The sequence below is a fragment of the Biomphalaria glabrata genome, chromosome 12 (assembly GCF_947242115.1).
Source record: "Biomphalaria glabrata chromosome 12, xgBioGlab47.1, whole genome shotgun sequence".
NCBI lineage: Eukaryota > Metazoa > Mollusca > Gastropoda > Planorbidae > Biomphalaria > Biomphalaria glabrata.
In genome coordinates this window covers 9,215,319-9,240,933 of record NC_074722.1, presented here as the reverse complement: position 1 = coordinate 9,240,933, position 25,615 = coordinate 9,215,319, and the positions used below count along the sequence as shown (strand labels likewise).

General features: G+C 37.5%; 1 protein-coding gene and 1 non-coding gene across 3 annotated transcripts in view; both read left to right on the top strand.

Moving 5' to 3' along the window:
- LOC106070301 (ataxin-2 homolog) overlaps positions 1-24,899 on the top strand; it is a 42,321-nt gene extending 17,422 nt beyond the window's left edge. Inside the window, exons 1-4 of one of the 2 annotated variants that reach the window (XM_056006403.1) lie at positions 16,714-16,902; positions 18,651-18,961; positions 20,425-20,542; positions 20,698-24,899. In XM_056006403.1, coding sequence (XP_055862378.1) covers positions 18,771-18,961; positions 20,425-20,542; positions 20,698-22,080 — 1,692 coding nt within the window. In that variant the 5' untranslated portion in view covers positions 16,714-16,902; positions 18,651-18,770 and the 3' untranslated portion in view covers positions 22,081-24,899. Of the gene's footprint in view, positions 1-16,713; positions 16,903-18,650; positions 18,962-20,424; positions 20,543-20,697 lie in introns of those variants that run through there. The other variant, XM_013230167.2, reaches the window with a different exon arrangement.
- Trnaq-uug (transfer RNA glutamine (anticodon UUG)) lies at positions 7,670-7,741 on the top strand. Its single transcript has one exon. It is a non-coding gene; the product is annotated as a tRNA-Gln (tRNA).
- Positions 24,900-25,615: the final 716 nt, after the last annotated feature.

The following is a 25,615-nucleotide window of genomic DNA, read 5'->3' as shown; positions in this document are numbered from 1 at the left end:
GGATGATTGATCTAAGACATAAAGTAAAGTTACCATTTTAGACCTTGTGCTAGCAGATGAGGTAAAGGTCATCTGTTTCTGTGGCCTACGGTTAACGAGGGTGTCATGTGGCCAGCACAACGACCAACTGCCATTACGTTTCCCTAACTAATGTCAGGTACCCATTAGAGCTGGGTTTACCCAAAGATCCCGAAATTAAAAGTCCCAGTTTTCACCAGGAATCGAACCCGGGACATCCAATTCGGACGCCAAGCGCTTTACCGCACAGCCACTGCGCCTACTTGGACATAATGATGTTCATTTCTAAATGAATGTCCGAAACTGATAAGAAATTTAAAACAAAAACAACAATAGGCCCTGTGTGTAAGTCCTTGTAAGTCTGTCGCAATGTCTGTCTTTAGTATTTAACTTCTGTACAAAAAAAAATGTTATACTTCAGTGCCAGATCTAAGTAAGTGGAGTCACTATTTTTGTAGAGGCCATTAATCTGTTCAAGCTTCACTATACATGTAACTTATAAATGTAATATATCTAAAAGTATATTATATTTTGTAAAGAAAGAAAAAGATAATTGTAAATTTTACCTCAGTTTTCCTTTTATTCTTGTATTTATTTTGCATAGTTTGTTTAAAAAATCTATTTTTTCGATACGTCGCGTCCCCCTCAAAGGATGAAGCCCTGATGAAAACAGTCTTGCACTGTAGTATATTCCTCCTTGCTGTAATCACTGGTGGTCAATTAGACAGATAGAGTTTACAAGCTGAAGTGCTTGTTATATAAAAACTGCACATCCGTCTTACACTTAATCAATCAAACCTTTCCCACCCCTCCTTTCTTTGTTTTCTTTTACTTTTCCAACCTGGTAAAACTTAAAGGTAAAGCGGGAAAACTGATTTCTGGTGCAGCTCTGAAAAAACTGGTTAAAGGTTAAAACACGCACTTACTGTCTGCGTGCTGAAGTATTTATCTTGAAAAGATTATTTTATTATTGTTCTTTCCATCTTACTGCGGAAGCTCGACTAGTCAAAAAAAAAGGGGTGGGGGTATAGCGTACAAATATAGGCAAACTGGATCACGATTAACATGGGTCCAACCAACAGGGACGATATACAGCCAACCTCTACAATACCTTGCTTATGCCGATGACATTGCCTTATTGGGTAAAGAAACCTCTGACATCGCTAGAGCCTTCATACAACTAGAAGAAGCATCTCGACCAGCAGGACTTGAGGTCAATGACAGTAAAACCAAGTACATCACAATGACAAGAGACAATCAAACAGAGGGACAAAATATCAAAATCAAAGACCACGAATTTGAAAACGTCCAAACTTTCAAATATCTAGGAAGTACTATTAATTTCAAAAATGACCTACTAACAGAAATAAAGGAAAGAATAGCAGCAGGCAACAGGGCATTTTATAGCACCCACCATCTACTTAAGAGCAAAATGATTTCAAGTAAAACCAAGAAAATAATATACAAAACTATAATAAGACCAGCAGCGATGTATGGAAGTGAGACCTGGACACCGACAAAGACATCTGAAAATTTACTTAACACTTGGGAAAGAAAAATCCTTAGGAAAATCTATGGTGCCATACAGGATGAAACAGGGTGGAGGACACGCACTAACCATGAGTTATATCAATTATATGAAGACCCACCAATAGTGAACGAAATAAAAAAGAACAGACTACGTTGGGCAGGTCACCTTGAAAGAATGTCAGACAACAGAGGGGCGAAATTCGTATACAGGCAAAAACCAAAAGGCAGGCGACCCAAAGGCAGACCCCGAATGCGATGGATAGATGACGTGGAAGCAGATCTGAAGCATCTTGGGGTTAGGGCGTGGAGACGAAAGGCCCAGGAGAGATCTGAATGGAAGGATGTGTTAAAGCAGGCCAGAGCCCTCCATGGGCTGTAGCGCCACTGGGATGGATGGATGGATCACGATTAAGACAACGAAATGTATGTGAATAATCGAGACTTGGTAAGGTCTATATGATTATATAATATACTAGATCCAAACTTAAATCCCTACAGGCTAATAACATGGATGTGAATAGAACTTGAAAAATAAAAGGATTTGCCAATTTATTTTGATGATATGTGTGAATATTTCGTGTTTGCCTCTCGACTCTAGCCCCCCTCCCCTTTCCATCACCAACTGTCGTTCATTGAAACGTGAATCTGCGTATTTTAAATTTTATTCTTAAAATGGCAGTAAAGATGCCATTCTATTTTTAGCAACAGGGGCAATCACCGCCTAGAAACTAGAGAAACTCAGACACTGCAAGTCAATTGCTGAGTAAGAAATGGAAGAAGAATCTTATTTGAACTCATCTACAGCGTTGCCAAAACTCAGTATTTTCCTCAAGATCTGGGTATTTCAGCATGTCGATCTTACACTCCTATATTTAATGAAATGAGTTTAAACCTTCTTTAAAAAAAAATGCAGTTTATTAAAAAAAAATTAAATGGCCAATCACAACCATCACACGATGTTAAGTCCAATGCTACTACCATCCTTACTGAAGCATATCTTCAACCAGGTTAGATGGGATACTAAATAAATGGTGGTCAGATATGAACACATCGATCGATAACTCCAACATCTTGAAGACTTAAGACTAGTCCAGTATAATCAGGTCGCCTGCTGTGCAGCGCCCCGGAAGTTACAACTTTAAGGAATGGGAATACTAATCAATATTGAGATAATTTACAAAAGGAAATCCCGAAAACCAAAAGTTTCAATTTATAATTATTATTTAATTTCCATAATCATATTAATTTAGAACAAAAAAAAAAAAACGTTTGATAATTGTGTATATTTTAAACTGTTCTAGTTATCTAATCCTCCCGTGTCTGTCATAAGTTCTTTGTCTGCTGAATCTAAAATCAAAACTCGGGTTTTAAGATTCTAACTAATAGATAGAATAGAGAGAAATGGAGAATGACGGTTGATAGTTCTTGTGTGGTGCTCCAAAGACCCAACAGACTAAGGGATATGTGAAAGTGAACAAATAGATAAACTAGTAACTGCAGCCACGTGATATATAATTATATTATCTTTTTCATGTAATTTTTTTTTTTATTTCTGGGATCTAGATGTAAAAAAAAAATTTAAAATTCAAAATCTAGTCCAATAAAATAATTTGAGAAAATGAGTTAATTAAACAAAAAATTATGGTTTCCAGATCTGTAGCCGCTGTAAGGCGACACTGCCGCGAGACATTTTACTGATGAATAGCCATAACAGGTGCAGAACAATGACTGGTTCAATTCTTTAATGTATATGCCAAAAATCTTTGTATTACATAATCTCACAGGGGATGACATTTCGTCTCAAAACAAATTTTCATTAAAAAAAATACTAATTGCCGATAAAGGCCTTACAATATTTTACAAATCTAACCTATTTCATATAAAGTCATCATGGATTTGTCAGCATTAGAGGGTGACTATGTTCACAACTATGTTGATACTTGAATTCTCTACTCTTGATATTTTTTGTTTCTTAAAACTGGTTTACGTGTCTCCTTTTTTAAGTTTGAACTTAAATTCTCAAATGAAACCAATACAAATTTATGTTGGGTTTGTGTTTTTCATTTAATATTCTTTTTTGTTTAAACAGAGAAAAACTAGGCAAATTTTTTTTTTTATGTCTAGGCATAGGAGGAAACCTAAACACCTAGATTCTTGGTATTTCTGTATACACGAGTGGCCTCATTGCTCACCTGCAGCACGGTGGCTGTAAGTGACGTCATTGGCATGCCGGGATTCTAAATTTGGAACGTGTGCACGTTTTTTTTTCAGACGTTGGAGGAATTGTGCGTGCGTGCGTGCGTATACATGTGTAAGATTGTAGCTAGGTGTGTGTTTTTTATAAAACAAAATGGGGCTTGTTGGATTTATTTTTGTTTGTTTTACAAATCGTTTATCACATGACACACAATAAAAGCAAAAGGGGCGCTACTAAGTTTTCATATATCCTCCGCGTGTTTTTTAAAAATATATATGTATATGTTGTATTCAAGATATGATCATAAAGATACGTATCCAATAAGCATTGACTTTTATTCCTAAGTTTAAAACGAAGAATACAACATTATACCAAAAAAAATTTTAAAAGAAAAACTTATCTAAGAGAAGAGCTCCGCACTTACAACTTTATCTCTAAATAATGTAAAAGTTATTTCCCTTATTTGATATCAAACATTAAATAAATAATTGACTAATTTGTTAATTATTTTAATTAGTTCATGTTTTATTATGTACAATAAATGATTGTTAAATGTTTCAACTTGATCCGAGAATGCAGGGTGCGGGAGAAATAGCGTCTACCAATTTGTAAGGGGACCAAGGTGTACTTAATTACCCATATGTATTAATACCGAAGACTTAATTTTCCTTGTTTGTGTCAGATGAAAAAACTAATTACCAGTAATTAATGGACTAATATGCCAATGAACAATTGTGTAAAGTTTCAACTTGATCCGGTGGGAGATATAATGTGTGCAAACTTCTTTACCAGACAGACAGACAGACAGAGTGAGTTGATATAGGTTTTGTAAAAATCACAAGAACAATAAACCATTTTAGCTGAATGAAGTTGAAAAATCCCTACGTACTTTTCGTTCAACCAAACAATGTCAAGGATGTAAGATTGAAGTTTACTGTTGCCAACTAAAATTAAAAAAAAAAAAGAAAGAATAAAGCTGTAATGTTAACACTATCTCAATGCGTGGCAGTTCATCTTCGTATCAATTCTTCTAGATTACCTCTTAATAGTGACCCTTTTCAATGTTACTTATGTAAATTAGTACAAAGTGAAAGTTTACAACTTCCTTGTTGTCTAAATTATTTTGTGTTACAAACTGGAGCTTTTAGAAAATTTGATTCTGCAGTGATAAAAAGTGCACAGAAATTCTTATATTCATTTAAAAATCTATCTAATCAACACTGGATACACCTTGTCCGTCATGTATGAAGCGAGATAGGGTGCGCGGTGGCAGAGTGGTTAAGCGCTTGGCTTTCAAACCTGGGGATCTGGGTTCGAATCTTGGCGAGGACTGGGATTTCGAATTTCGGGATTTTTAGGCCGCCCCTGAGTCCACCCAACTCTAATGGGTACCTGACTTTAGTTGAGGAAAGTAAACGCGTTTGGTCGTTGTGCTTGCCACGTGACACCCTGCTCTTATTCCAAAGGGGCCATTATTGCAGAGAATCAAACCCAGCTGTCCACGCTCAGGATTAGGTTTGTGTCCGCCCGGGTACGCTGTTCTGCCTCATCGTGGCACACGGGTGGAAACGACCATTAGAGGAAGTGGTTAGGCTAAATGAATGGCGAAACAAAACTCCCGTGGGGATGTCCACGGGTAGGCGAGAGCTTACCCATTGCACGGAGTGAAGTTGAAAGAGAGCTCTCACGACCCTGTCGATAATCCATGCGCCGTTCCTTAAGGAACCGTTTATACTAATGGCGAGTCCTCCACGGTTAGCTTGGTACAACATAGGAAAATGGCGGAGGTTCCCGGTGCACTCGGCCTTCGGCCATGTCTAGCCCATGCGCTCGGGGACCAGATGCATCGGAAATAGCAATGCTTTACATAGGCATTGACTTGGGTCTCTTCCAGACAGAACTGTGTGTTCACACAGGTTTCTTTTTTTTTTTTTTACTGTTTGACGCTCAAACAAGTTTTTTTTTTCAAAGCTAGAGCTCGAAGAGCCTTCGGCTCAGCTCTTAGACGATCAAACGGTTTGTGTCCGAGATCGTTAGACGTTTACTACAAAAAGGCCTTTACACTGGAGCTTGAGAACCTGTGGTAACTGTAAGATCTGGAAAGATAATAAGGGTGACATTCAACAGGAGGGGATGCAGGAATGTAAGAGAGACCTGGTCTGATAATAAACAGAGGATGCTTGCACATCCCATGATACGGACTAGCCATACCGGCAGAGGAAATACCGCGCAGTCATATAATGCTAAAAAGTTTATTGTTGACATCTGAACATTGAATACGTAAATAACATGGACATAGCTTTTATTGAATACGTAACTAACATGGACATAGCTTTTATAACATTATTGTCTACCGCGTGGTCTGTATACCAAGGAAAGGTGTAGGGGATTCAGAAATACATCGTCATTTTTCACTAATTTAAAATACATTTCCCCTTGCGACATAATTGTGTGCGGGGTGATGTATCAATTCTGTTTTGAACAGTGTTGAACCGTGAAAGGGTGATGGATAGCAGGGGCGGACTGGCTATATGGGCATTCGGGCAAAGGACCGCATGGATGCCACTATGTATTAAATGGTTAAAGGTTTTATAATATTCTCTTATTAAAAGGGCCCTCTGAGCGTCTTGTTGAAAAGAAATCTCTCTACATTGTAACAATAATTTAATCTAACAAATTTTCCGAAATAATGTAATAGCCTAAATCCGTAGACAGTGCTACTATTCGGAGTCATCCTTTTATGGCATAGACACTGAGCGATTAAAAAAACAACACAATGCTTATATTTCTTATAAAATATAGAAGTCACTGTATTCATGTGTACAGTTATCGATATTCAAACTTAACATAATGATTTTGAGGACAGGTATACCTATAAATGGATGCCCTTTATATGATATGCAATTTATGGGCCTTATTGTAAGGCTATAGAAATGCCCGGGCCGATTTTGACACCCAGTCCGCCCCTGATGCATAGCCAGCACAACTGTCCACCGAAGTAAGCATTAGCATTTAGAAATGGGTGGACTCTTGGAATTAGAACCAGATAAAAATTATACTTAACCTGAGACCTTATCCTCTCGACCAGACTCGGCCTTAAATAATTGGAGGCCCTAGGCAAAGTGAATTTGGTGGTCCCAAATAAAATCGAAAAATAAAAAAAAACCATCTCAAATTACGAAATTTATTAAAAACCTATAGTGCATTCCAACATTAACATTGAGGACAAGTTTAGCTATTTCTTTCTGTGCGAGGCCCCCCCCCCCCCCCACCACCAATCGGAGGCCCAACGTAGCTGCCTAGTTTGCCTATGCGTAAAGCCGGCCCTGACTGGACATTCCTTATCTCTTTTGTTCTCATCAAGTGATCAGAAGAAAATAATCTATTTTATAGTATTTTCATGAATGTAGGTTTAATATTGATACAAGATTTCGTTTCTCTCGTAGCAATATTAGCACACCCTAATGCAAATACTTGATCAGGGTTATTAACTTAAGTAGAATCAATTTGTACTTTTACTTTTGAAATAGCACAGTAGTTTATAGAGACGTATTTTTGTTTCTTTAATTTCTTGGACAAACACTGGTTAAGCTTAACTCTCTAGTGGGTTACTTCAAAAAAAAATTCGTTAGTTTTTAGTTTTCAAACTGATCAGCTCTTGGTCACAGAATTAGCAATTGGAAAAATAACATTTAAGCGTTCATTTCTTTATTCTGTTTTTAAAAAATTTCCTTGTAATACTTTCGATTTCTTGGGCCTTAGTTCGACATGTGGCCAAGTGAATTGCGAAGTCAACAGGCGCCCGAAGGCAAACGTCACGTGAAAGTTTAGGACAATCCGACTCAGCATGAGTAAGATGCGTGTAGGTAGTCTATATACATAGCCTACACATTGCTATGTTACCTAGGCTAGTTAGGTAACAGCGGTTCTATGGTGTAATGGTTAGCACTCTGGACTTTGAATCCAGCGATCCGAGTTCAAATCTCGGTAGAACCTGAATATTTTTTATTTTTTTTTTTCGTCTTCCATTTTTTTTAAATTATATAATAATAGTAAATATATATTTATAATAATATAATAATAATTCTTAACTTAACTGCACCTTAAAAATTATATTTAGTCATAGAAATACTAATACTAATTTAAAAACTAATTTTTTTTAACATTATTAAATCATTTGTCATAGAGTAACCTAACAGTGATCTATAATGCATGGGGTGTCACAGGCGTAGTAAGCAGAATGTGCGCCCGGGGCAATGTACAATGCCCCCCCCCCTTTTTTTTCCTTTTTCCATGAACATCACATAGAAATATAGGCTGCCATTGCCTCCCCCACCCCACCCCCCGTGGCTGGTGCCCTGGGCATCTTTCCCCATTGCCCCCCCCCCCCCCCATCACTACGCCTCTGATTGGAGACTAGGCCTAATCGTCACCAGCACTTTCGCCATTCTCTGAAAACTTAGAATTTATTTTATACTCACCGTCTGAACATTAGCTTCACTTGGTAGAGTTTGAAAACTTTGTCCCGGAAAGCTATTTCTCCCCTTTGGAACGGCTTATCTGTGTCGCTGGTTTGTTTCTGGTGCTGGCGTAATTAGTGGAAGTCGTTCGAATTAGATCAATGATTTTTTTTTTAGAGGGGGACCCCCTTGTTTTTTCCCTTGTTACAGTGGAGTTCAGATAGTCCGAAATGATTGGCACTGGAGACAGTTCGGCTTAACGAATATTTCGGATTAAGCAAAATTATTACTAAAATAAACATATTCATGAAATGCAATATTTTTGTTCATATAACTTAATGTTATTTTATTTTTATCTTAAGTACTAGTTATTAGTGTAACTTGTTGCAAGACTTTAATTAAAGGAGCCATTGTGACAGAAAATCAATCCAAATCATTACCGAATAATAACAACATGTCGGTCCTGGAATAATTTGTCACGAAATTTCCTTACAACTTATTAGAACAGAATTCTACCTAACGAGCTACAGAACTAAAAATCTGTGTACCGTGTATCGTATGATAATAAAGTGTGTTTTTTTTAAATTCCTAAAAAAAAAACGAATTTCGGTTTCGGATTAAGCGGAGTTTGTTTCTAATAAAGCTTGTCAGAAACTATTAACCCATAGGTATATAGTACGTTATCTTCTTATCTTATAAATTACGGACGTTCTTTCTTAAAAGATAATTACGTCCGAGGCGAATCCACGAGTTAATTTAGTTGTAAATATGTCAGCTTGAGACTTGTGCTCTGCTAAGCCACTTGTATATATGTCATCTTGAGACTTGTGCTCTGCTAAGCCACTTGTATATATGTCAGCTTGAGACTTGTGCTCTGCTAAGCCACTTGTATATATGTCAGCTTGAGACTTGTGCTCTGCTAAGCCACTTGTATATATGTCAGCTTGATACCTGTGCTCTGCTAAGCCACTTGTATATATGTCATCTTGAGACTTGTGCTCTGCTAAGCCACTTGTATATATGTCAGCTTGAGACTTGTGCTCTGCTAAGCCACTTGTATATATGTCATCTTGAGACTTGTGCTCTGCTAAGCCACTTGTATATATGTCATCTTGAGACTTGTGCTCTGCTAAGCCACTTGTATATATGTCAGCTTGATACCTGTGCTCTGCCAAGCCACTTGTATATATGTCATCTTGAGACTTGTGCTCTGCTAAGCCACTTGTATATATGTCATCTTGAGACTTGTGCTCTGCTAAGCCACTTGTATATATGTCATCTTGAGACTTGTGCTCTGCTAAGCCACTTGTATATATGTCATCTTGAGACTTGTGCTCTGCTAAGCCACTTGTATATATGTCAGCTTGAGACTTGTGCTCTGCTAAGCCACTTGTATATATGTCAGCTTGAGACTTGTGCTCTGCTAAGCCACTTGTATATATGTCATCTTGAGACTTGTGCTCTGCTAAGCCACTTGTATATATGTCAGCTTGATACTTGTGCTCTGCTAAGCCACTTGTATATATGTCATCTTGAGACTTGTGCTCTGCTAAGCCACTTGTATATATGTCAGCTTGATACTTGTGCTCTGCTAAGCCACTTGTATATATGTCAGCTTGATACTTGTGCTCTGCTAAGCCACTTGTATATATGTCAGCTTGATACTTGTGCTCTGCTAAGCCACTTGTATATATGTCAGCTTGATACTTGTGCTCTGCTAAGCCACTTGTATATATGTCATCTTGAGACTTGTGCTCTGCTAAGCCACTTGTATATATGTCAGCTTGATACTTGTGCTCTGCTAAGCCACTTGTATATATGTCAGCTTGATACTTGTGCTCTGCTAAGCCACTTGTATATATGTCAGCTTGATACTTGTGCTCTGCTAAGCCACTTGTATATATGTCAGCTTGATACTTGTGCTCTGCTAAGCCACTTGTATATATGTCAGCTTGAGACTTGTGCTCTGCCAAGCCACTTGTTTCCTTGGCTGATTTAGGCGACTGGTTCCATTCTGTGATTAATCTCTCCAAACCAGATCCAGGGTAGCACGTGACATTGTCTAACATGCTCGATAAAAAGTCTTAATGAAATAAAAAGCAATAAAATGCAACAAAAATACATAAGTGGCTGAGTGGTTAAGCGCTTGGCTTCCTAACCGATAGATATCGTGTTTATCTCCCGGTGAAAACTGGGATTTTTAATTTCGGCTTTTCAAGGCGACCATGAGTCCACCCAGCTCTAATGGGTACCGGACATTAGTTGTGGTTGGTCGTTGTACTATATTGAAGGTGTCGGTTGTACTGACCACACGATAACAGTGACCACAGAATCAGAAGGCCTTTACATTGTGTGACCTATAGATTGCTAAGTATGAAAGTAGATACTTTGCTAAATTTATTTAATGTGATAAGTTTAATCTAGACCGAACGATAGTTAACGCGAAGTTTCAACACACAATAATAGCCCCCCCCCCCCACACACACACATCTACAACTGTATTTATATTAGTCATTAGGTACTAAATGGCTTCCTTCAGTCGTAGAAAGACTATATGTCTCATCTCGTAAAGAACATTTTCATGCGACTGTGGGGCCCCACTCTTGAGAGGCATTCCCGTCCCATGTTAAGGTGGCAGCCGCTTTGGTGGCATAGGAGCCAGTCATTTTACATATGGCACGCTTCTTCCAGAGTTCCGACCATTGCTTTTTCGCTGTCCATAGCTTTCTTGGTCACCATCTCTGTGCTAATATATTTATATTGCGTCATTGTTTATTGTGAATGTTTTTATGAGAAAATACTTGGAAGGATGTGAGGAAATAAAATGATAGTCTTCAATGTGTCTCTGTTTATTAAATATTATTATTAATGTCTACAGTATGTTATTTATTTATTTGTGATAACAGAACAATCTCTTTCCAAAAAGGACAAAATGAAGCAACAAATTATACAATATAAATGGTCTATTATGAAAGTCTGACTCAAATATATTAAAAACGATTATTGTAGTTTACGAGTCGTACGTGAAATCAAAACTTGCAAATGGGGCTGGATTGGACAGACAATGTGAAGAACACTGGAAAATATTGCATAGAAGTCTCCGGACTGGGAGACCAAAGCAAACATGGAGATTAGTAGATCAAAAAGTAAAGATGGCAGGATGGACATTGCCCAGAACAGAGTCTGATGGCGAAGTACTGGTTTGGCCCTGTGCTCAGTGAGAGCCTCTAGGATTAAGTAATTGAAACAAAGTTCTGAGAGGATACCGTCTCTAAATGCGAGCGTTCGATTGAATCTCTATACCCTCAATTTCTTTTATAACTATGACATAACATAGTGACAACACATGTTGACAATTTGAGGAAGGGGAATTTGATTTTTATAGCTCCATTTCCTCTTTTAAAAAAAAAACCCGCCCATGACTGTGTACACGGGGGGAGGGGGAGAGGATGGCGTTGTTTTCAGAGAAGATTAGTTGGACTACACACATCTTGAACAGGATCAACTTGTCTTCGAAACCACGACAATGAACAACTCTGTAATTGCGTATGTTGAGAGAAATGTAAAGTTGTCTCCCTTGCCTGTTTTTTTTTTTTTTTTTTTAAAGAGTACCACTCGCAAAGTGCGGGTATTTTTAGCACTACTACAGGCGCGCGGGGAAACTCGAGACGAGGCTAAAAGATTAGCTTTTGGCAAACTGGAAATCCGGGGACTAGAAGAGATGTTACATTTGGGGGGAAAACATGGAAAAGGGGGGGGGGGAGTTAGACATACCTTTCACTCGTGAAGCTTGTTTGCAGGAGTAATTATTTCAAGTTTAGTTTACCGAGTCCACTGTAAGATCAGCTAATCAAAGTTTATTCCAATACATGCGTGCACTCCATATTTGTGTTCATACTCTAGCGTCACACTGTTCGCTATTTTCAATTGTAGGCGTAGATACTGTAGATACTATAGATATAGATTCTCACTCTTTCTATCCTGCTTATTTCTTTCTCCAGTTGTTTCTTCATTTTAAGAGTCGTGTTCAATACCATTGAACTGTAGCCTACATCAAACATCAGGGGAAGTTGTTAAGACAATACCAAAAAAAAAATTATTTTTTTTTAAAATCACAAAGCTTATATTATGTGTAGTTGTATCAATTAGTTTAGATCAGTAATGTAATTAAATTTGTAATAGATCCAGACTAACAATCATAAATCCGTGCGATTAGAAATATTTTTACCAATTGTTTTTGCTTAACGCCATTTCATGCTTTTACCTTTCTCACTACGCTATGATATTATCACTTGTCTGGACCAGTTGGAAAGGGGAGGGAGATCGCTTTTTAAATGTATATATAGAAGTGAACGACCGGACTTCAAACTCGAGTGCTAAGCCCTTCCCAGCCTTCTTAAGCCCATATGGTAATCACTGTGCCAGGGAGATGCTTATGACAATAATTTTTAATAGTTTTTTTTAATAACAAACACCTCTTTCTACAAACAATAAAGGGGACATAATTCAACTAATACCACCTTATTAGTCAAGTAAAATTTCTTTTCCTTGTTCTGGATATTTAAAAAAATCAATTACCAATAGTTAATTAACTAATTTTTAAAAAATGTATCTTGTGTTGGCATGGAAAAGAAATATTTGTGCAAAATTTCAGCTTGATTCGAGGGTGTGTGAGAAATAACGTGTGCAAACTTTTTATGAGACAGACAGTGAGTTGATATAAACTTTGTAAAATATACTTTACTAGGACAGCACCATTGACCAAAAATACTTTAATCCTTATGGCAGCGGTTCTCAACCTTTTATGCTCGGCGACCCCTTTTTACAATCCCCCACTTAGCCGCGAACCCCCCCCCCTCCGCACACACACACAGCATTAGAAGAATAGACAATAACAATCCATTTTTTCAATGGTCTTTGGCGACCCCTGGCAAATCCTCAATCGACTCACAAGGGGGTCGCGACTCACAGGTTGAGAACCCCTGCCTTATGGAAATTTGTTGCGATTTCAAGGACTTTTTTCTCATATACAGACAAGACAACAGAAACATACACATAAATAGAATAGAGCTCATTCAGCGAGTACACACAGACATCTTTGTCCTTTTCATGTGTCCTGATCAACGGGAGTGGCGTTGATGTAGTCTGACCGAATAAGGACTTTTTGTACTGCTCTGTTATTGTCTTAATTGACAGAAGTCGCCCACTTCGCGACGACTTCACGTAGTTATGATGGAGCGGGTGGCTATTATCTTCCAAGATTTTTCCGATTTTTATTAGACATTTTTGTTCAAAAAATTCCATTTAAATGTGTTAGTGTTGAGCGTGTGATTGTTTGATGCTCTTTTTATAAAGTTTTCTAGGCGGCGCAACAAGTTATCCCATATGTTATCAGATTTTGCATAATAGCGCCGTAAAAATTATCTAGGATCTTCTTATTTAGTTTAAAGCTATTGAGTTTGTAGAGGAAAAATAGCCGCTGGGCTGTTTTCTTTGTTCGAGTTCCAAGGTGGTCTTCCCATGTGAGCTTGTTATCAATGATGACGCCTAGATATTTATATGACTTCACTTGTTGTATCGATGAAGTCTTTATCTGGAGTTCGTGTATCATTTGCATTTGTTTTTTTTCTTTCTGATATCTAGATGAAATAAGAAAGTGTGGAAGCACTGGTGTAGAATGTCTAATAAGATTGTCGAGTATGTCTTTTATTTTTTCAACATTTAGTCTAGTTAGTCTTAGTCTGTCTAGATCCACTCAACGTCTAGTTAAACTAAGCTTGTCTGTATGATCCAATCCAAGACTTTTTTTTTTGGTTGTTGTGCTGGCCACATGGCACCCTCTTTAACCGTGAGACAAAGACCCAGATGACCTTTAGTCTTTTAGATCATCTTTTAGACCGTATGTATATGCTGTATATATCATTACTTTCCAGCCAATACGTTGTTGTAGTTTTTTTTACTGGCATATAGACTTGTCATGATAAACCCAAATCTGAGTTTTTTTTTAGAACAAAGAAAAGAACCGCGGGGTTGTACTAATTTAAATTTCAAGCACCACCAGGCAACCCCCCCCCCCCATTTTTTTCTAAAATATCATGTGCCACCTGAATTTATTTTTGGCTTCGTTGTTCTATTTATAAACATCCGATTGAGTCACTGTTCTGGGAGCAAGCAGAAATGTTTGGCCTGCAAGAAATGAAAATTACAAAATACAAATGTAGTGGCATGGCATCGGATTTGTAGGAGTTGTGAGCCTTGGTTGCGCTCAAGTAAAACAAACAAAAAAAAAAAGTCCATGACATGTGAACGGTCCAGCAAAGTTAATGTTTATCTATTGTTTTAAATAATAGCGTCAAAAAGAGACTCATATCGTAGGTTGAGAACCACTGTGATGAGCTTCTGACTCCAAGAGATACACATTTTCTCTAGTCTGCAAGTTTTTAAAAGTGTATTCTTTGTAGATCTTTTTTTTTCTGCTTAGATTAAATGTTTAATTTACGTTTAAAAACTAACCACTTTAGTCTTTTATTTTTAAATGCTTTACATTCTCTGATAGGAGGCGCGGTGGCTGAGCGGTAAAGCGCTTGGCTTCCGAAACGGGGGTCCCAGGTTCGAATCCTGGTGAAGACCGGGATTTTAAATTTCGGGATCCTTGGGCGCCCCTGAGTCCACCCAGCTCTAATTGGTACCTGACATTAGTTGGGGAAAGGTAAAGGCGGTTGGTCGTTGTACTGGCCACGTGACATCTCCTATTTAACCGTAGAAACAGCTGCCCTAGAGACCACAAGGTCTGAAAGGGCAACTTTACTCTTTCCTCTGAAAGAAAATTGATACAATTTAGAAAAATGGTTTGAATACTTATAGCGCCTCATGCCGTTTTTTTTTTTTTTTTTTTTTTTACGTTTCATACACATACAAACGCAGACACGTTATTGTTTTCTGTTTACCCCCCTCTCTCTCTGTGTCTACCCCCCCTCTCTCTCTCTGTCTACCCCCCCCCCCATCTCTCTCTGTCTACCCCTTACTCCCTGTGTCTACTCCCACCTTTCTCTGTCTACCCCTCTCTCTCTCACTCACTCCTTCTCTCTCTTTCCATTTCTCTCTTTCGAATCGAAAGAAGGACAAAAACTTTTTTTGTTTTCTCTCTCCTCATCTTTTCCTTCCTCACTTTCTCTCTCTCCCTCCCTCTCTCCCCCTTTCACTCTCTCCCTCTCCCTCACTATTCTCTCCCATTTACAAACAGGCACGTACTGTGTTGCACAATGCCACTACACCTGATGCCTCCAGACAAGCGTTATCTACTTTACTCTTTAATAGCACCAAAGCCTCTCGACCTCACTAGGTTACTCCCGCCCCCCTTGCCCCCTCTCCATTTGTGTGTGTGTATATCATTGAGAGATAAATAAACGTAACTCACCAGCATGCACTTCTGATGGTGTTACACTTCTATTTATACCCACACACGTTTGTAATATCACATTCGAGTGGGGCATCATGGGAGTACGGTGTTGAGAGTACTTCAAGGCTTCTCAAATGTTGTTTTTTTTAAGACCTCCCCCGTAACCCTTCTTCTATCGCTTTGGAAAACACAAAGTTTTTGTCCTTCTTTCCATTGGTTTTATGCCATTACATTGTTATGTCAAATTACTAGGAAAGATAAGCGGTAAGAATGTATCATAAAAGTTTAACAATGCATTTATAGATATGTGAGAGTGTCCATAGCTGAAAAGTTAATAAGATGGCACATTTCTTTTTCCATACGCTAGGACTAATTCGTACAAGTGCTTTTCTTCCCCGGTGCTGTTTGAGCATGGAGTATTTTGCCTGAATCAGCAGAGTTTAAGTTACGTCAAGATTGACGCATGAAGTGTGTAGGACGTAATTATCTCCTCTCTTAGATAGGCGTCTGTAATTTATAAGATAAGATAGAGGACATAAGACTTTAAGTCATTGTTACATAATTATAGTTACCCAAATAGAAATCCATAATGTCTCTATAGTTCTGAAAAAAAACAACTTACACAGTATTATTATAGACTGATGATTATTAAGTCAAATCTAACTTTACTGTAAACCAATAATTTATCTAAAACAGATATTTAAATGATATATATATATATATTGTTTACCTCTGGAGCTGGAGCTTTAAAGTTGTGAAAAGACAGAAGAGAAGTTCCGATTTTGGTACATGGTATCCGAGAATCATAGCGCTTGCTGCCCAAGCTAGTCTGGATTCACAATTTGGTAGAGACAGGAACATGAACTCTGGATTGGATGATGGTGTGATCTTTACTAATCTGTTGAAGAAAATATAATTTGTAGAAAATTGTTGAGCTATCTACCAGTAAAAAAGTAGTCATTGATAATTAACTGCAGCAGTGGGAGCTCTGGCCCAACGACAGAGAACTTACTATTTAAGTTCAAACTAAATAAGAAATCTCATCAACGGGTATTACTTTTAATACAAAGTTTCCTCTTGCCTCGTTATAGAAGGCAGTGAAAAGTGAGTACATTGACGCATCATTCATTGCACGTGCTTAGAGCAACTTTTATGAGTCAGTTGGAAGAAAGATATTTCGTACATATCAGTTGGAGAGTGATTCATCTGCTGTTGCCTGCAATATCACAACCTTATCTTTTGTCAGCCTTCACGTGCAAAGACAAATTTATTGAGCTGCGTGGGTGAAATTTCCACAGGTATCTAATTCATACCATATAAACTCCTCTCTCCCCCCTCCCCCCACACACACACATGCGACTCACCGACTCAAAAGCGCAATAGAACGTCGGTGATTCGGGGTTCGAAAAGTTCAGGTGGATGCAAAAAGCCCCCCTCTATGCAATGTAACCGTGTAAAGTAAAGACAATTCATATAATTTTTATCTTGTACCTAGTAATTAAGTAATACTTAAACTAAATGTCTAGTTTATACAATTATCTTTACAAATATTTATTTCAAGGCATTTTTAAATTATTTAATTTCTGAAAAGTCAACAAAGGGCCTTCTGTCCCACAGGGAAGTATCTTAACCTACAAGCGTATTTGAGAAAAATTTTAAATTTTAGTATACTACTATACTCTCTACACTTCATTAATACATGTTTGATGGTGTATAGTGTATACATGTAAAAAGTAAAGAGAATACATCCATATATACATCCACATCTCTCATTAAGTAGCACTTATTCCCCTTCTTTCAATATTTAACAAAATAATTAATAACTAATAATTAATTGACTAATTGATTAATTTTTTATTGATTGATGTTTTGTTAGGCACACTGAATATTTTTGTAAAGTTTCAGCTTGATCCAAGAATTGGAAGTGGAGAAACACATTTTCAAACTTTTTACCAGACAGACAGACAGACAGACAGACATACAGAGTGATTTGATACAATCTTTGTAAAAAAAAAATGGTTTGACTTATTTAGAAAGACCCAACATCTCTTAATCAGGCTAGCTGCCGATAGTTCTGGTTTTGAATCCACCCCGCTGACTTCCCATGTCGTCCTGAAGGATGATGTCTGGGTTAGAGTGTACTAATCTTCATTTCGAATTTAACGTCTGAAAAAAAAGAACAAATATTTCTGAAATAACGGTCAAGTTTCACATATTTTGATTCCAAAAGTTATTGAATTTTGTGAACTGATATATATACTGCGTTAGTATAGGCCTAATAAGAAGCTTTTTATGGAAATAGATCTATATTTTAAACGATCTAAAAGTGGCAGCTAAAAGGTGTTAATGTCAACGTTTTACTTTGCTATTGATGTTACTAGACGCTCCAATAGTAATTTAAATAACAGGAAGCAGTAAGTGTGGGGTGTTTGCAGGTTAATATATTTCTAGGCGGTTAGTGAATCTCTGGCATTGGTTATACAATTGTAGCCCTGGTTGTGAATCTGTGACACGGGTTATAAAATTGTAGCCCTGGTTGTGACTATCTGAGACACGGGTTATAAAATTGTAGCCCTGGTTGTGACTATCTGAGACACGGGTTATAAAATTGTAGCCCTGGTTGTGACTATCTGAGACACGGGTTATAAAATTGTAGCCCTGGTTGTGACTATCTGAGACACGGGTTATAAAATTGTAGCCCTGGTTGTGACTATCTGAGACACGGGTACTGTTTGAATGGTTGTTTTTTTTTTGTTAACATTTAAAACTAGTAAAGGGCCTCGATATCTTTATGTTTAACATGAACTAAGATCGGAACCTTAAAGGCGTCGTGTTAGTCAAAGTAAGTAGTTCCCTTTCACACCTTAGCTGCGGCTTCGTAATTAACTGTTGGTCAGAGATTTGGAAAGGCCGGATAGCATCACACCAGGGACCGTATTTTCCGTCTCGCAGACTCACATAGCTGGTTCTAAGCACACTTGATTCTTAATACATTTTATGTGGAGAAAATCTACATGTTTTATTTTTGTTTATATTCTTATTACAGATTGTGTGTCTCAAGAACTGACCAATGAGATAAATTGATCCCTTTCTCTGCTGCCTCCCTATTCCACACACCACAGTTGAGTTTGTCCTAGTTCCACACCTAAGCCCCCCACCCCTCACAATGTGTTTTCTCGTGGATGACGACGAGGACGGGCAGGGAGCTTCTTCGGGCTCCCCAAAGCTTCAGCTGAAGAGGCACCACACCTGGCTGGTCCCCCAGCGCGTCCTGATGATCGTCTTGACTCTGGCCATCATCTTCCTATGCATTGGTCTGGTTCTGATGGCGATAGGAGGAGGCATTGGCAGCATCGCGTGAGTATATTTACATAGGTTGGGTCCAATGTAGCTTGGTTTAAACACGCTCTATATTTCTTTGCTTATTTTTTTGGCCTCTAAATCGGAGTCACTCTTTGCTAGGGGTCACTCTTTGCTAGGAGTCACTCTTTGCTACGTAGTCAGAATCCTTGACATCCACAGGTTGACACCAGGATCTTGATTTAACTTAAAACTGAATGGAACACTTCACACATTCTGAGTATTTACTGGATCATTTTGCTTATTTTTTTTAGATAGATTAATTCACATGTTGCCCTACTTAATTATTCTAATAGTTTTTGGAACACCTATTCAGGCATCGCGGAACACAGTTTTAAAAACACTTCTATAGGGCAGAAGACCATCTCGTCTTGGGTCCAACTTCCTGGAAGATAATCTATTTTTAAATAAAATGATATAGCTGATGGGGTCGATGAAGAACTCACGGTATACACACATTTCCTTAAAGGATAATCACTTCATGAAAAAAGACTGGACTCTCAATCTAAAGCCTTTAATGAAAATTAATTAGAGAACAAAGTTTACCAAAGAATATTCAGTTATAACAAGTTTAAAAAAAATGAACATTAAGCAGAAGACACTTTAGTTCTTGTTTAAGTTTACCGCAATATCATAATAATATCCGCCTAGCGGGCTGCTAGAGATTTTCACTATAAAATTAGCAATGTCAAGGACACTAAATTGAACGTAAAAATAGCCAACAAAATAAAAGTTGCAAGCTTAAATATTTTGACTCGGGAGTCTTATAATGTAAATATAGGGTTCTAATGTAAATAGAGTATTATAATGTAAATAGAGTGTTATAATGTAAATAGAGTGTTCTAATGTAAATATAGGGTTCTAATGTAAATATAGGGTTCTAATGTAAATATAGGGTTATAATGTTAATATAGGGTTATAATGTAAATATAGGGTTATAATGTAAATATAGGATTATAATGTAAATGTAAATAGAGTGTTATAATGTAAATAGAGTGTTATAATGTAAATAGAGTGTTGTAATGTAAATAGTAAATATACGATATCATGAAACCTAAAAAAAAAAAAAACAGCTCATCAACACATTCTTTTATTTTTCACACCGGATACACTAAACATCTTGCTATTTATAGTTTTTTCCGCCATGTATGAAAATGTCCAATAAAAGATACACACATTTTGGATGAGGTCAGAATTCAAGGTGTGGAAGAAATTCAAGAATCAGTCCCTTGTATTTGAACGTTTTAAATAACTCACAATTACCCTGAGGTTGTAGAATGTGACCTTCTCACTGGTATTGAGTGATGAAACCAATGAAAAGAATTCCTTTGAAATAATTTAAAAAAAAAAAAAATAGGAAAATAACTTTAATTCCTCGATATTTCTTCATATGATTCGTTCGATTTGATTCGTTTAGTCTGATTCAATTCGTTTGATTTGATTTGTTGGAATCGTTTCAGGCTTAAAGTCATTGGCGGAGTCCTGTTTGGATTTGGAGTTATTGGTCTGCTGGTCTGTCTGACAGTCTGTCTCTACGCTTACTTTTGTTACGGGACTAGAGACCAGGAAATACAAACGGTAAGAAATGGAATAATCAGAAAAACGTACACAGCACCAATGTAAAATGATTGCAAAAAAACAGCTTCACAATGTTAAGGGAGGTGATTCATTTTATATTTACATATGTATAAATCACCGTTGAATTGTCTCTCTTTCATCTTTATTTTCTACAGGAGTTAGCGTGGAATGAAGACTATCTCATAGAGACTCCTGGTTATGCAAGCATTGGTAGGCCATCCGCTTTGAAATCTGCAGACTCCACGTTGAAGAGGAATGGAACCGCTGGTCAAAAGAAAGTCACTATGGCCCCAGAAGTAGGACCATATGGAGAAAGCCCACCCAATATCCAACAACCTGGAGTTATCATTACAGACCGACAGCCGCCCAGGAGTCCATCTTTTGTAGCAGGAGGAGTCTATAACGATGGAAGCAAGATTGACCCTCGGGGTGCTGGTGGACGAAGCGTGGGAGGAGCTGACGTTGGAACAGGGGGTATCAGGATACTCCCCGCCGACCAGCCCTTCCCGTCCCCAGCTGCAAGCCAAGTCAGCTACATCTCTGGTGGTCAAGTCTACTCTGGGTCGGGGGTGGGGCAGCAAATGGGGTATGGAGCATCTCAAGGAAGTTTTGTATACGGGGGTGGCAGCTCAGCAAGTAGCTCAATCGACACCTATGCGTATCCCAAGAGCGTCTCTATTATTAGTGGCACGGAGTCGGGTTATGCCGACTCGGGTACAGGGTCCCAGTATTCCACATTAAGATCCATACCTGTCCAGCATGTAGTCAGTGGGCCTCAGCAGCATAGGCAGCAGACTCAAGGGCTTCAGCAAGATCACGTTGAGTACGCCCGCGTCAACAAACAGACCAAAAACATTCAGGTGATTGACGCACCACTCCAGCGAGGCTACATCATCCAAGGTCAAGGTCAGCAGGGCGGTTTCACTCAAGGCCAGGCACAGCAGGGCGGCTTCACTCAGGTCCATAGTCAACAGGGCGGTTTCAGTCAAGGACAGAGTGGCTTCTCACAAGGTCAAGGTGTCATATATCAAGGCCAGGGTCAACAGAGTAGCTTCAGCCAAGGCCAGAGTAGCTTCGTTCAAGGTCAGGGTCAGTCTGGTCAGTTCCAGCAGACCTACAACATGGAGGACTTTGATTACGACAACCCAGTTGAGCGCACACCTATGCTCCCTCCAAAACAGAGTCCCACCTACCATGAACAGCAGATGCAATATCAACGGCAACAGCATGGTTCCACGTCCTCTCAGTCAGATCTCTACGCACCACGCCAGCTCAACACCATGTCCCTGCAACGCCAAAAAGCCAGCAACCCATACAGCGTGCAACAGCAGCAGCAGCAGCAACAAAATCAAATGCAATACCAGACATCTCAAACATCATCCACCTCACGCCACTTCACTTCTGACGACGATATCCCTGAGCCGCAGCCTTTGGTGTATCCCTCCGCCCGTCGTCCAATGACATTTGAGCAAGTGTCTTCGTCCAAGATGAGCGTCTATGACAACGTACTAGCTGGCCTGAAAGACATAGATGATTAAACTTCTTCTAAGAATAGTTGACACTTTACACAATTTTGATTACCAGACATCGTTAAAAATTATAATTTTAAATTGTAACAAAATATTTTAAATAATCATTAGTAGAAATAGTTTAAATTTAAATTTTACACATTGTTTATATCAAGGTATATATTTAATATAGAATTTAATATTTATAATGATAATGTATATATCAAAGTCTAGTTCAAAAGTGTCGAAATTTAATTCTGATTATTTAGGTGGGGGAATCAGTAACAGCTCATCGTTGATTTGAAACTAATTCTTAAATACATAATATATTTTTTCAAAGCCTGCATAAATCTTCCTGAGATGAGTTTGATTGATGTTATGTTATCTCTATGCCATAGTGCTTTTTTTTGCATAGTAAGCTTTTGAAGTATACATTTGTTGTTGAACGAAAGTGTCACATGATGGTATTTTCTTATGTCTGATCTTTGTGGTTGAAACATAAATGGATGTGATATTTGGTACATGTAGTCAGATGTAAATATGAACATTACATACATATATCACTAGAGATTTTATTTGAAGTGAAAGGATCTTGTTGTCAATTAGAACCCTACTGTTGTGTAATTGTGGCTAATGATGTCATGAGGCCACAAAGAGGTAAATCACCCTCATTGATGAATGTCAGAGGCCTGTGTGATATGGGTGGTCTAATGGATGCCCTCAAATTGTAATCTATATCAAGATTCAAACTCGAAATCCTTGTTTCGGCTGCCCTAATTCTGACCAGTCCTTTAGTGCAAACAACTATTCTCAAAGTGATAATTTTTAATCTTTATAAAAGGGAAGTCAAAAGACTCAGAAAGACACATAGGTAAAGGCACATTTTATATTCCATAGATTGGACAAATTCATATAAATGCCCTTTCTCTCCTAGTGCCTAAGTTGAGTTTAAGTCTGTAATTAACATGTAAATGGATTACCTTAATGACCAGATTTTTTGGACTTGACAAGTTAAAAGGATGAAGAACTGAAATGGTACATTTTTTGAAATTCATCGAAAAATTTTTAGCCTAATGACAAAGCTCATTTGCTTTAAATTATACATGTTTTGCGTTTTGTTGCTTAGATGAAATGGCAATATATATATTCACGCCATCATTTCATTCACGACATCTGTGTTCACATCAGCCATCTTCTAAACGACAGCAACCTATTTCAGAATACTGCTATTGTTAGAGCCCATTCAAATCTAATTACATACAGCGAAATTCACATCTAAGTTTTGTATTTCATCATTAAAAAAATAAGAACACTAAACAAAACACTATATGTATATCTGCTTATTTGATTGCATTGTCAATGAATTAATTTTGGTGCTACACTATATCATTTCTATATTCCTATATAAATATAAATTAACTGACCTCTGACCTGTGTGATTCTTCTGTTTCACTCTAGAAATGTAATCACGTCTGCCGGTATTAAATGTACATTACGTTGTAAAAACTTGATATTATACACACCATAATTGTACGAAAACAAAAATTATGAGGGTTTTATAATATGCCTACATTTTTTACTCTGATATTTGTTATCGCATGCATTTTCGGTCCAAAGGCTTCTGTAATCCTGGTGGCTATGTTTGTATCATATAGACATGTATATAGGTTGTGATCTCTGAGGATATATTTTTAAAGAACAGGAATTAAACTGTTATCCAGTAGAAAGAATCTCAAAAACGTATTTATACTTTCAATGTTTGATGTTTTCATGTATGCTGAACATAGTGGCAACTGTCGTGAGAACCCTTGTTATACTGTCACAAAGGGCCGGAGCTAAGATTATGCAGATTTAATGGGTCTTCGGCAAACTCAAAAATATTTTTTTTATTAAGTGCATGATAATTTACTAGAACGCTGTAGAATCATTTTTTTGACAAACATTAATGCCTATAGATATCTATGGCCTCCTATGTTCGCTACGCGACTAGGGATAATTCCATAGAAATAAGATGAAAGCCTGGGCATCAACTAGGGTCGAAAAAATGTCGCGCACACAGCATTCCCTCTCTCTACACGCAGTTGATGTGTCCAGAGGAACGGCTGGTGCTTAATGCAGTTTGGGAACAGCGGTGTGACAGGTTCTGATAGTGCGAGGTATACTTATTTATATATTTTTCGTGCATTTCAATTAAAGCGTTCGCAAAAAAAATATATAAAAATCCTGCAAACGGCCTTCACTTACTTATATCCGGCCCTGTTTTAAAAATAAATTATGAGAAGTTTTAATTATAATTGTTATAACCCTGTTCTGCAAACCTTGCAGCATATTCAACAATACCTTGCTTAGTTGTTTTTTTCTTTTTTGACAAAAAAATGTATTTTTATATTCTTTGAAAACCTTTCACTATCAGTTTGTTATTTATTTAAACATTGTATTTTTTTTTCAAATAGAAATATTGGTTTAAAGACTAGTAGATGCCATATACATTTTTAACATTTTATATTTTGGTGGGTTGGGGAGGGGGGGGGGCTTGTAATTGTGCTATATTTTAAAGTTAGCCCTTCACTGTACAGTCTTTGTGATGGAAATTAATTATTTCTAAATGTATATCTTTTGTAAATACATTGCTTTCTTTTTATGTACATGAATCTTAAATTTAGTACGGGAAATTCCCGTTCGTTGTTTCATAGAGAACAGTACTTACTTTTTGACACTAGTTCTTTCTAATTATAGTAACTGCTGATACTGAATAGTTGTATATGTGTCAGTATGGTAATGAGCATTTTTATTTGTACTTTTTAAATTTTTAGAAATATGAAATGAAAAGAAGTAGAATTAAGTTAAATCTTAATTTTAAAAAGTACATGTTAACCTTCAAGTTCTTAATTATTGTTTTTATTTGGTGATAAACTGTTTATTATGAGTAGAGGGTAAGCTTTTAAATATTCAATCCAATACAATATTAAAACAAATTTGTAATTTGTGGTCTAATGTGTATAATTTATTTATTTATTTTGTGGTGATGCTTCTTTGAATGAAATACTTATTCAGCTTATTTGTATTTAATAATATTTGTTAGATTTTTAGTTGAGTTTGGTGTGAATGAAGAAACTGGATCTCTTTAGTTCTAAGCAACAAGCAAACAAAACTAAGCAGAATGCAATATGTAGTAAAATAAAGCACGTCTTAAACGCTTTTGTTCTTCTATTTTAATAAATGCACTATACGACCCTTGACGCTTTGCTATGCGGCCCCACAAATCTCTGTCCACAGAAGCTATAAATGGCAGGTTCTATTGGACTCGGTGTTTGTTTTAGGAGGTGCGCCCCGTGAGTCGTGCTGGGCTGTGAAAAAGTCCCCCCAAAAGGCCGAAAAAAGTTGGACGTCTCTGGTATCTACATTATTAGTATAAAACAGCAGCAACATCTTTATCAGGCGAGAACTGAACTGTGTGGCTGACTTCCACAAAGATTGAGGCTTGCGTTGCTCTGTAATAGCTGCGCAACATCCCAACCATTCAAATAAGAATGAACATCTCAGCCACCGAAAGAAAACATCAAAG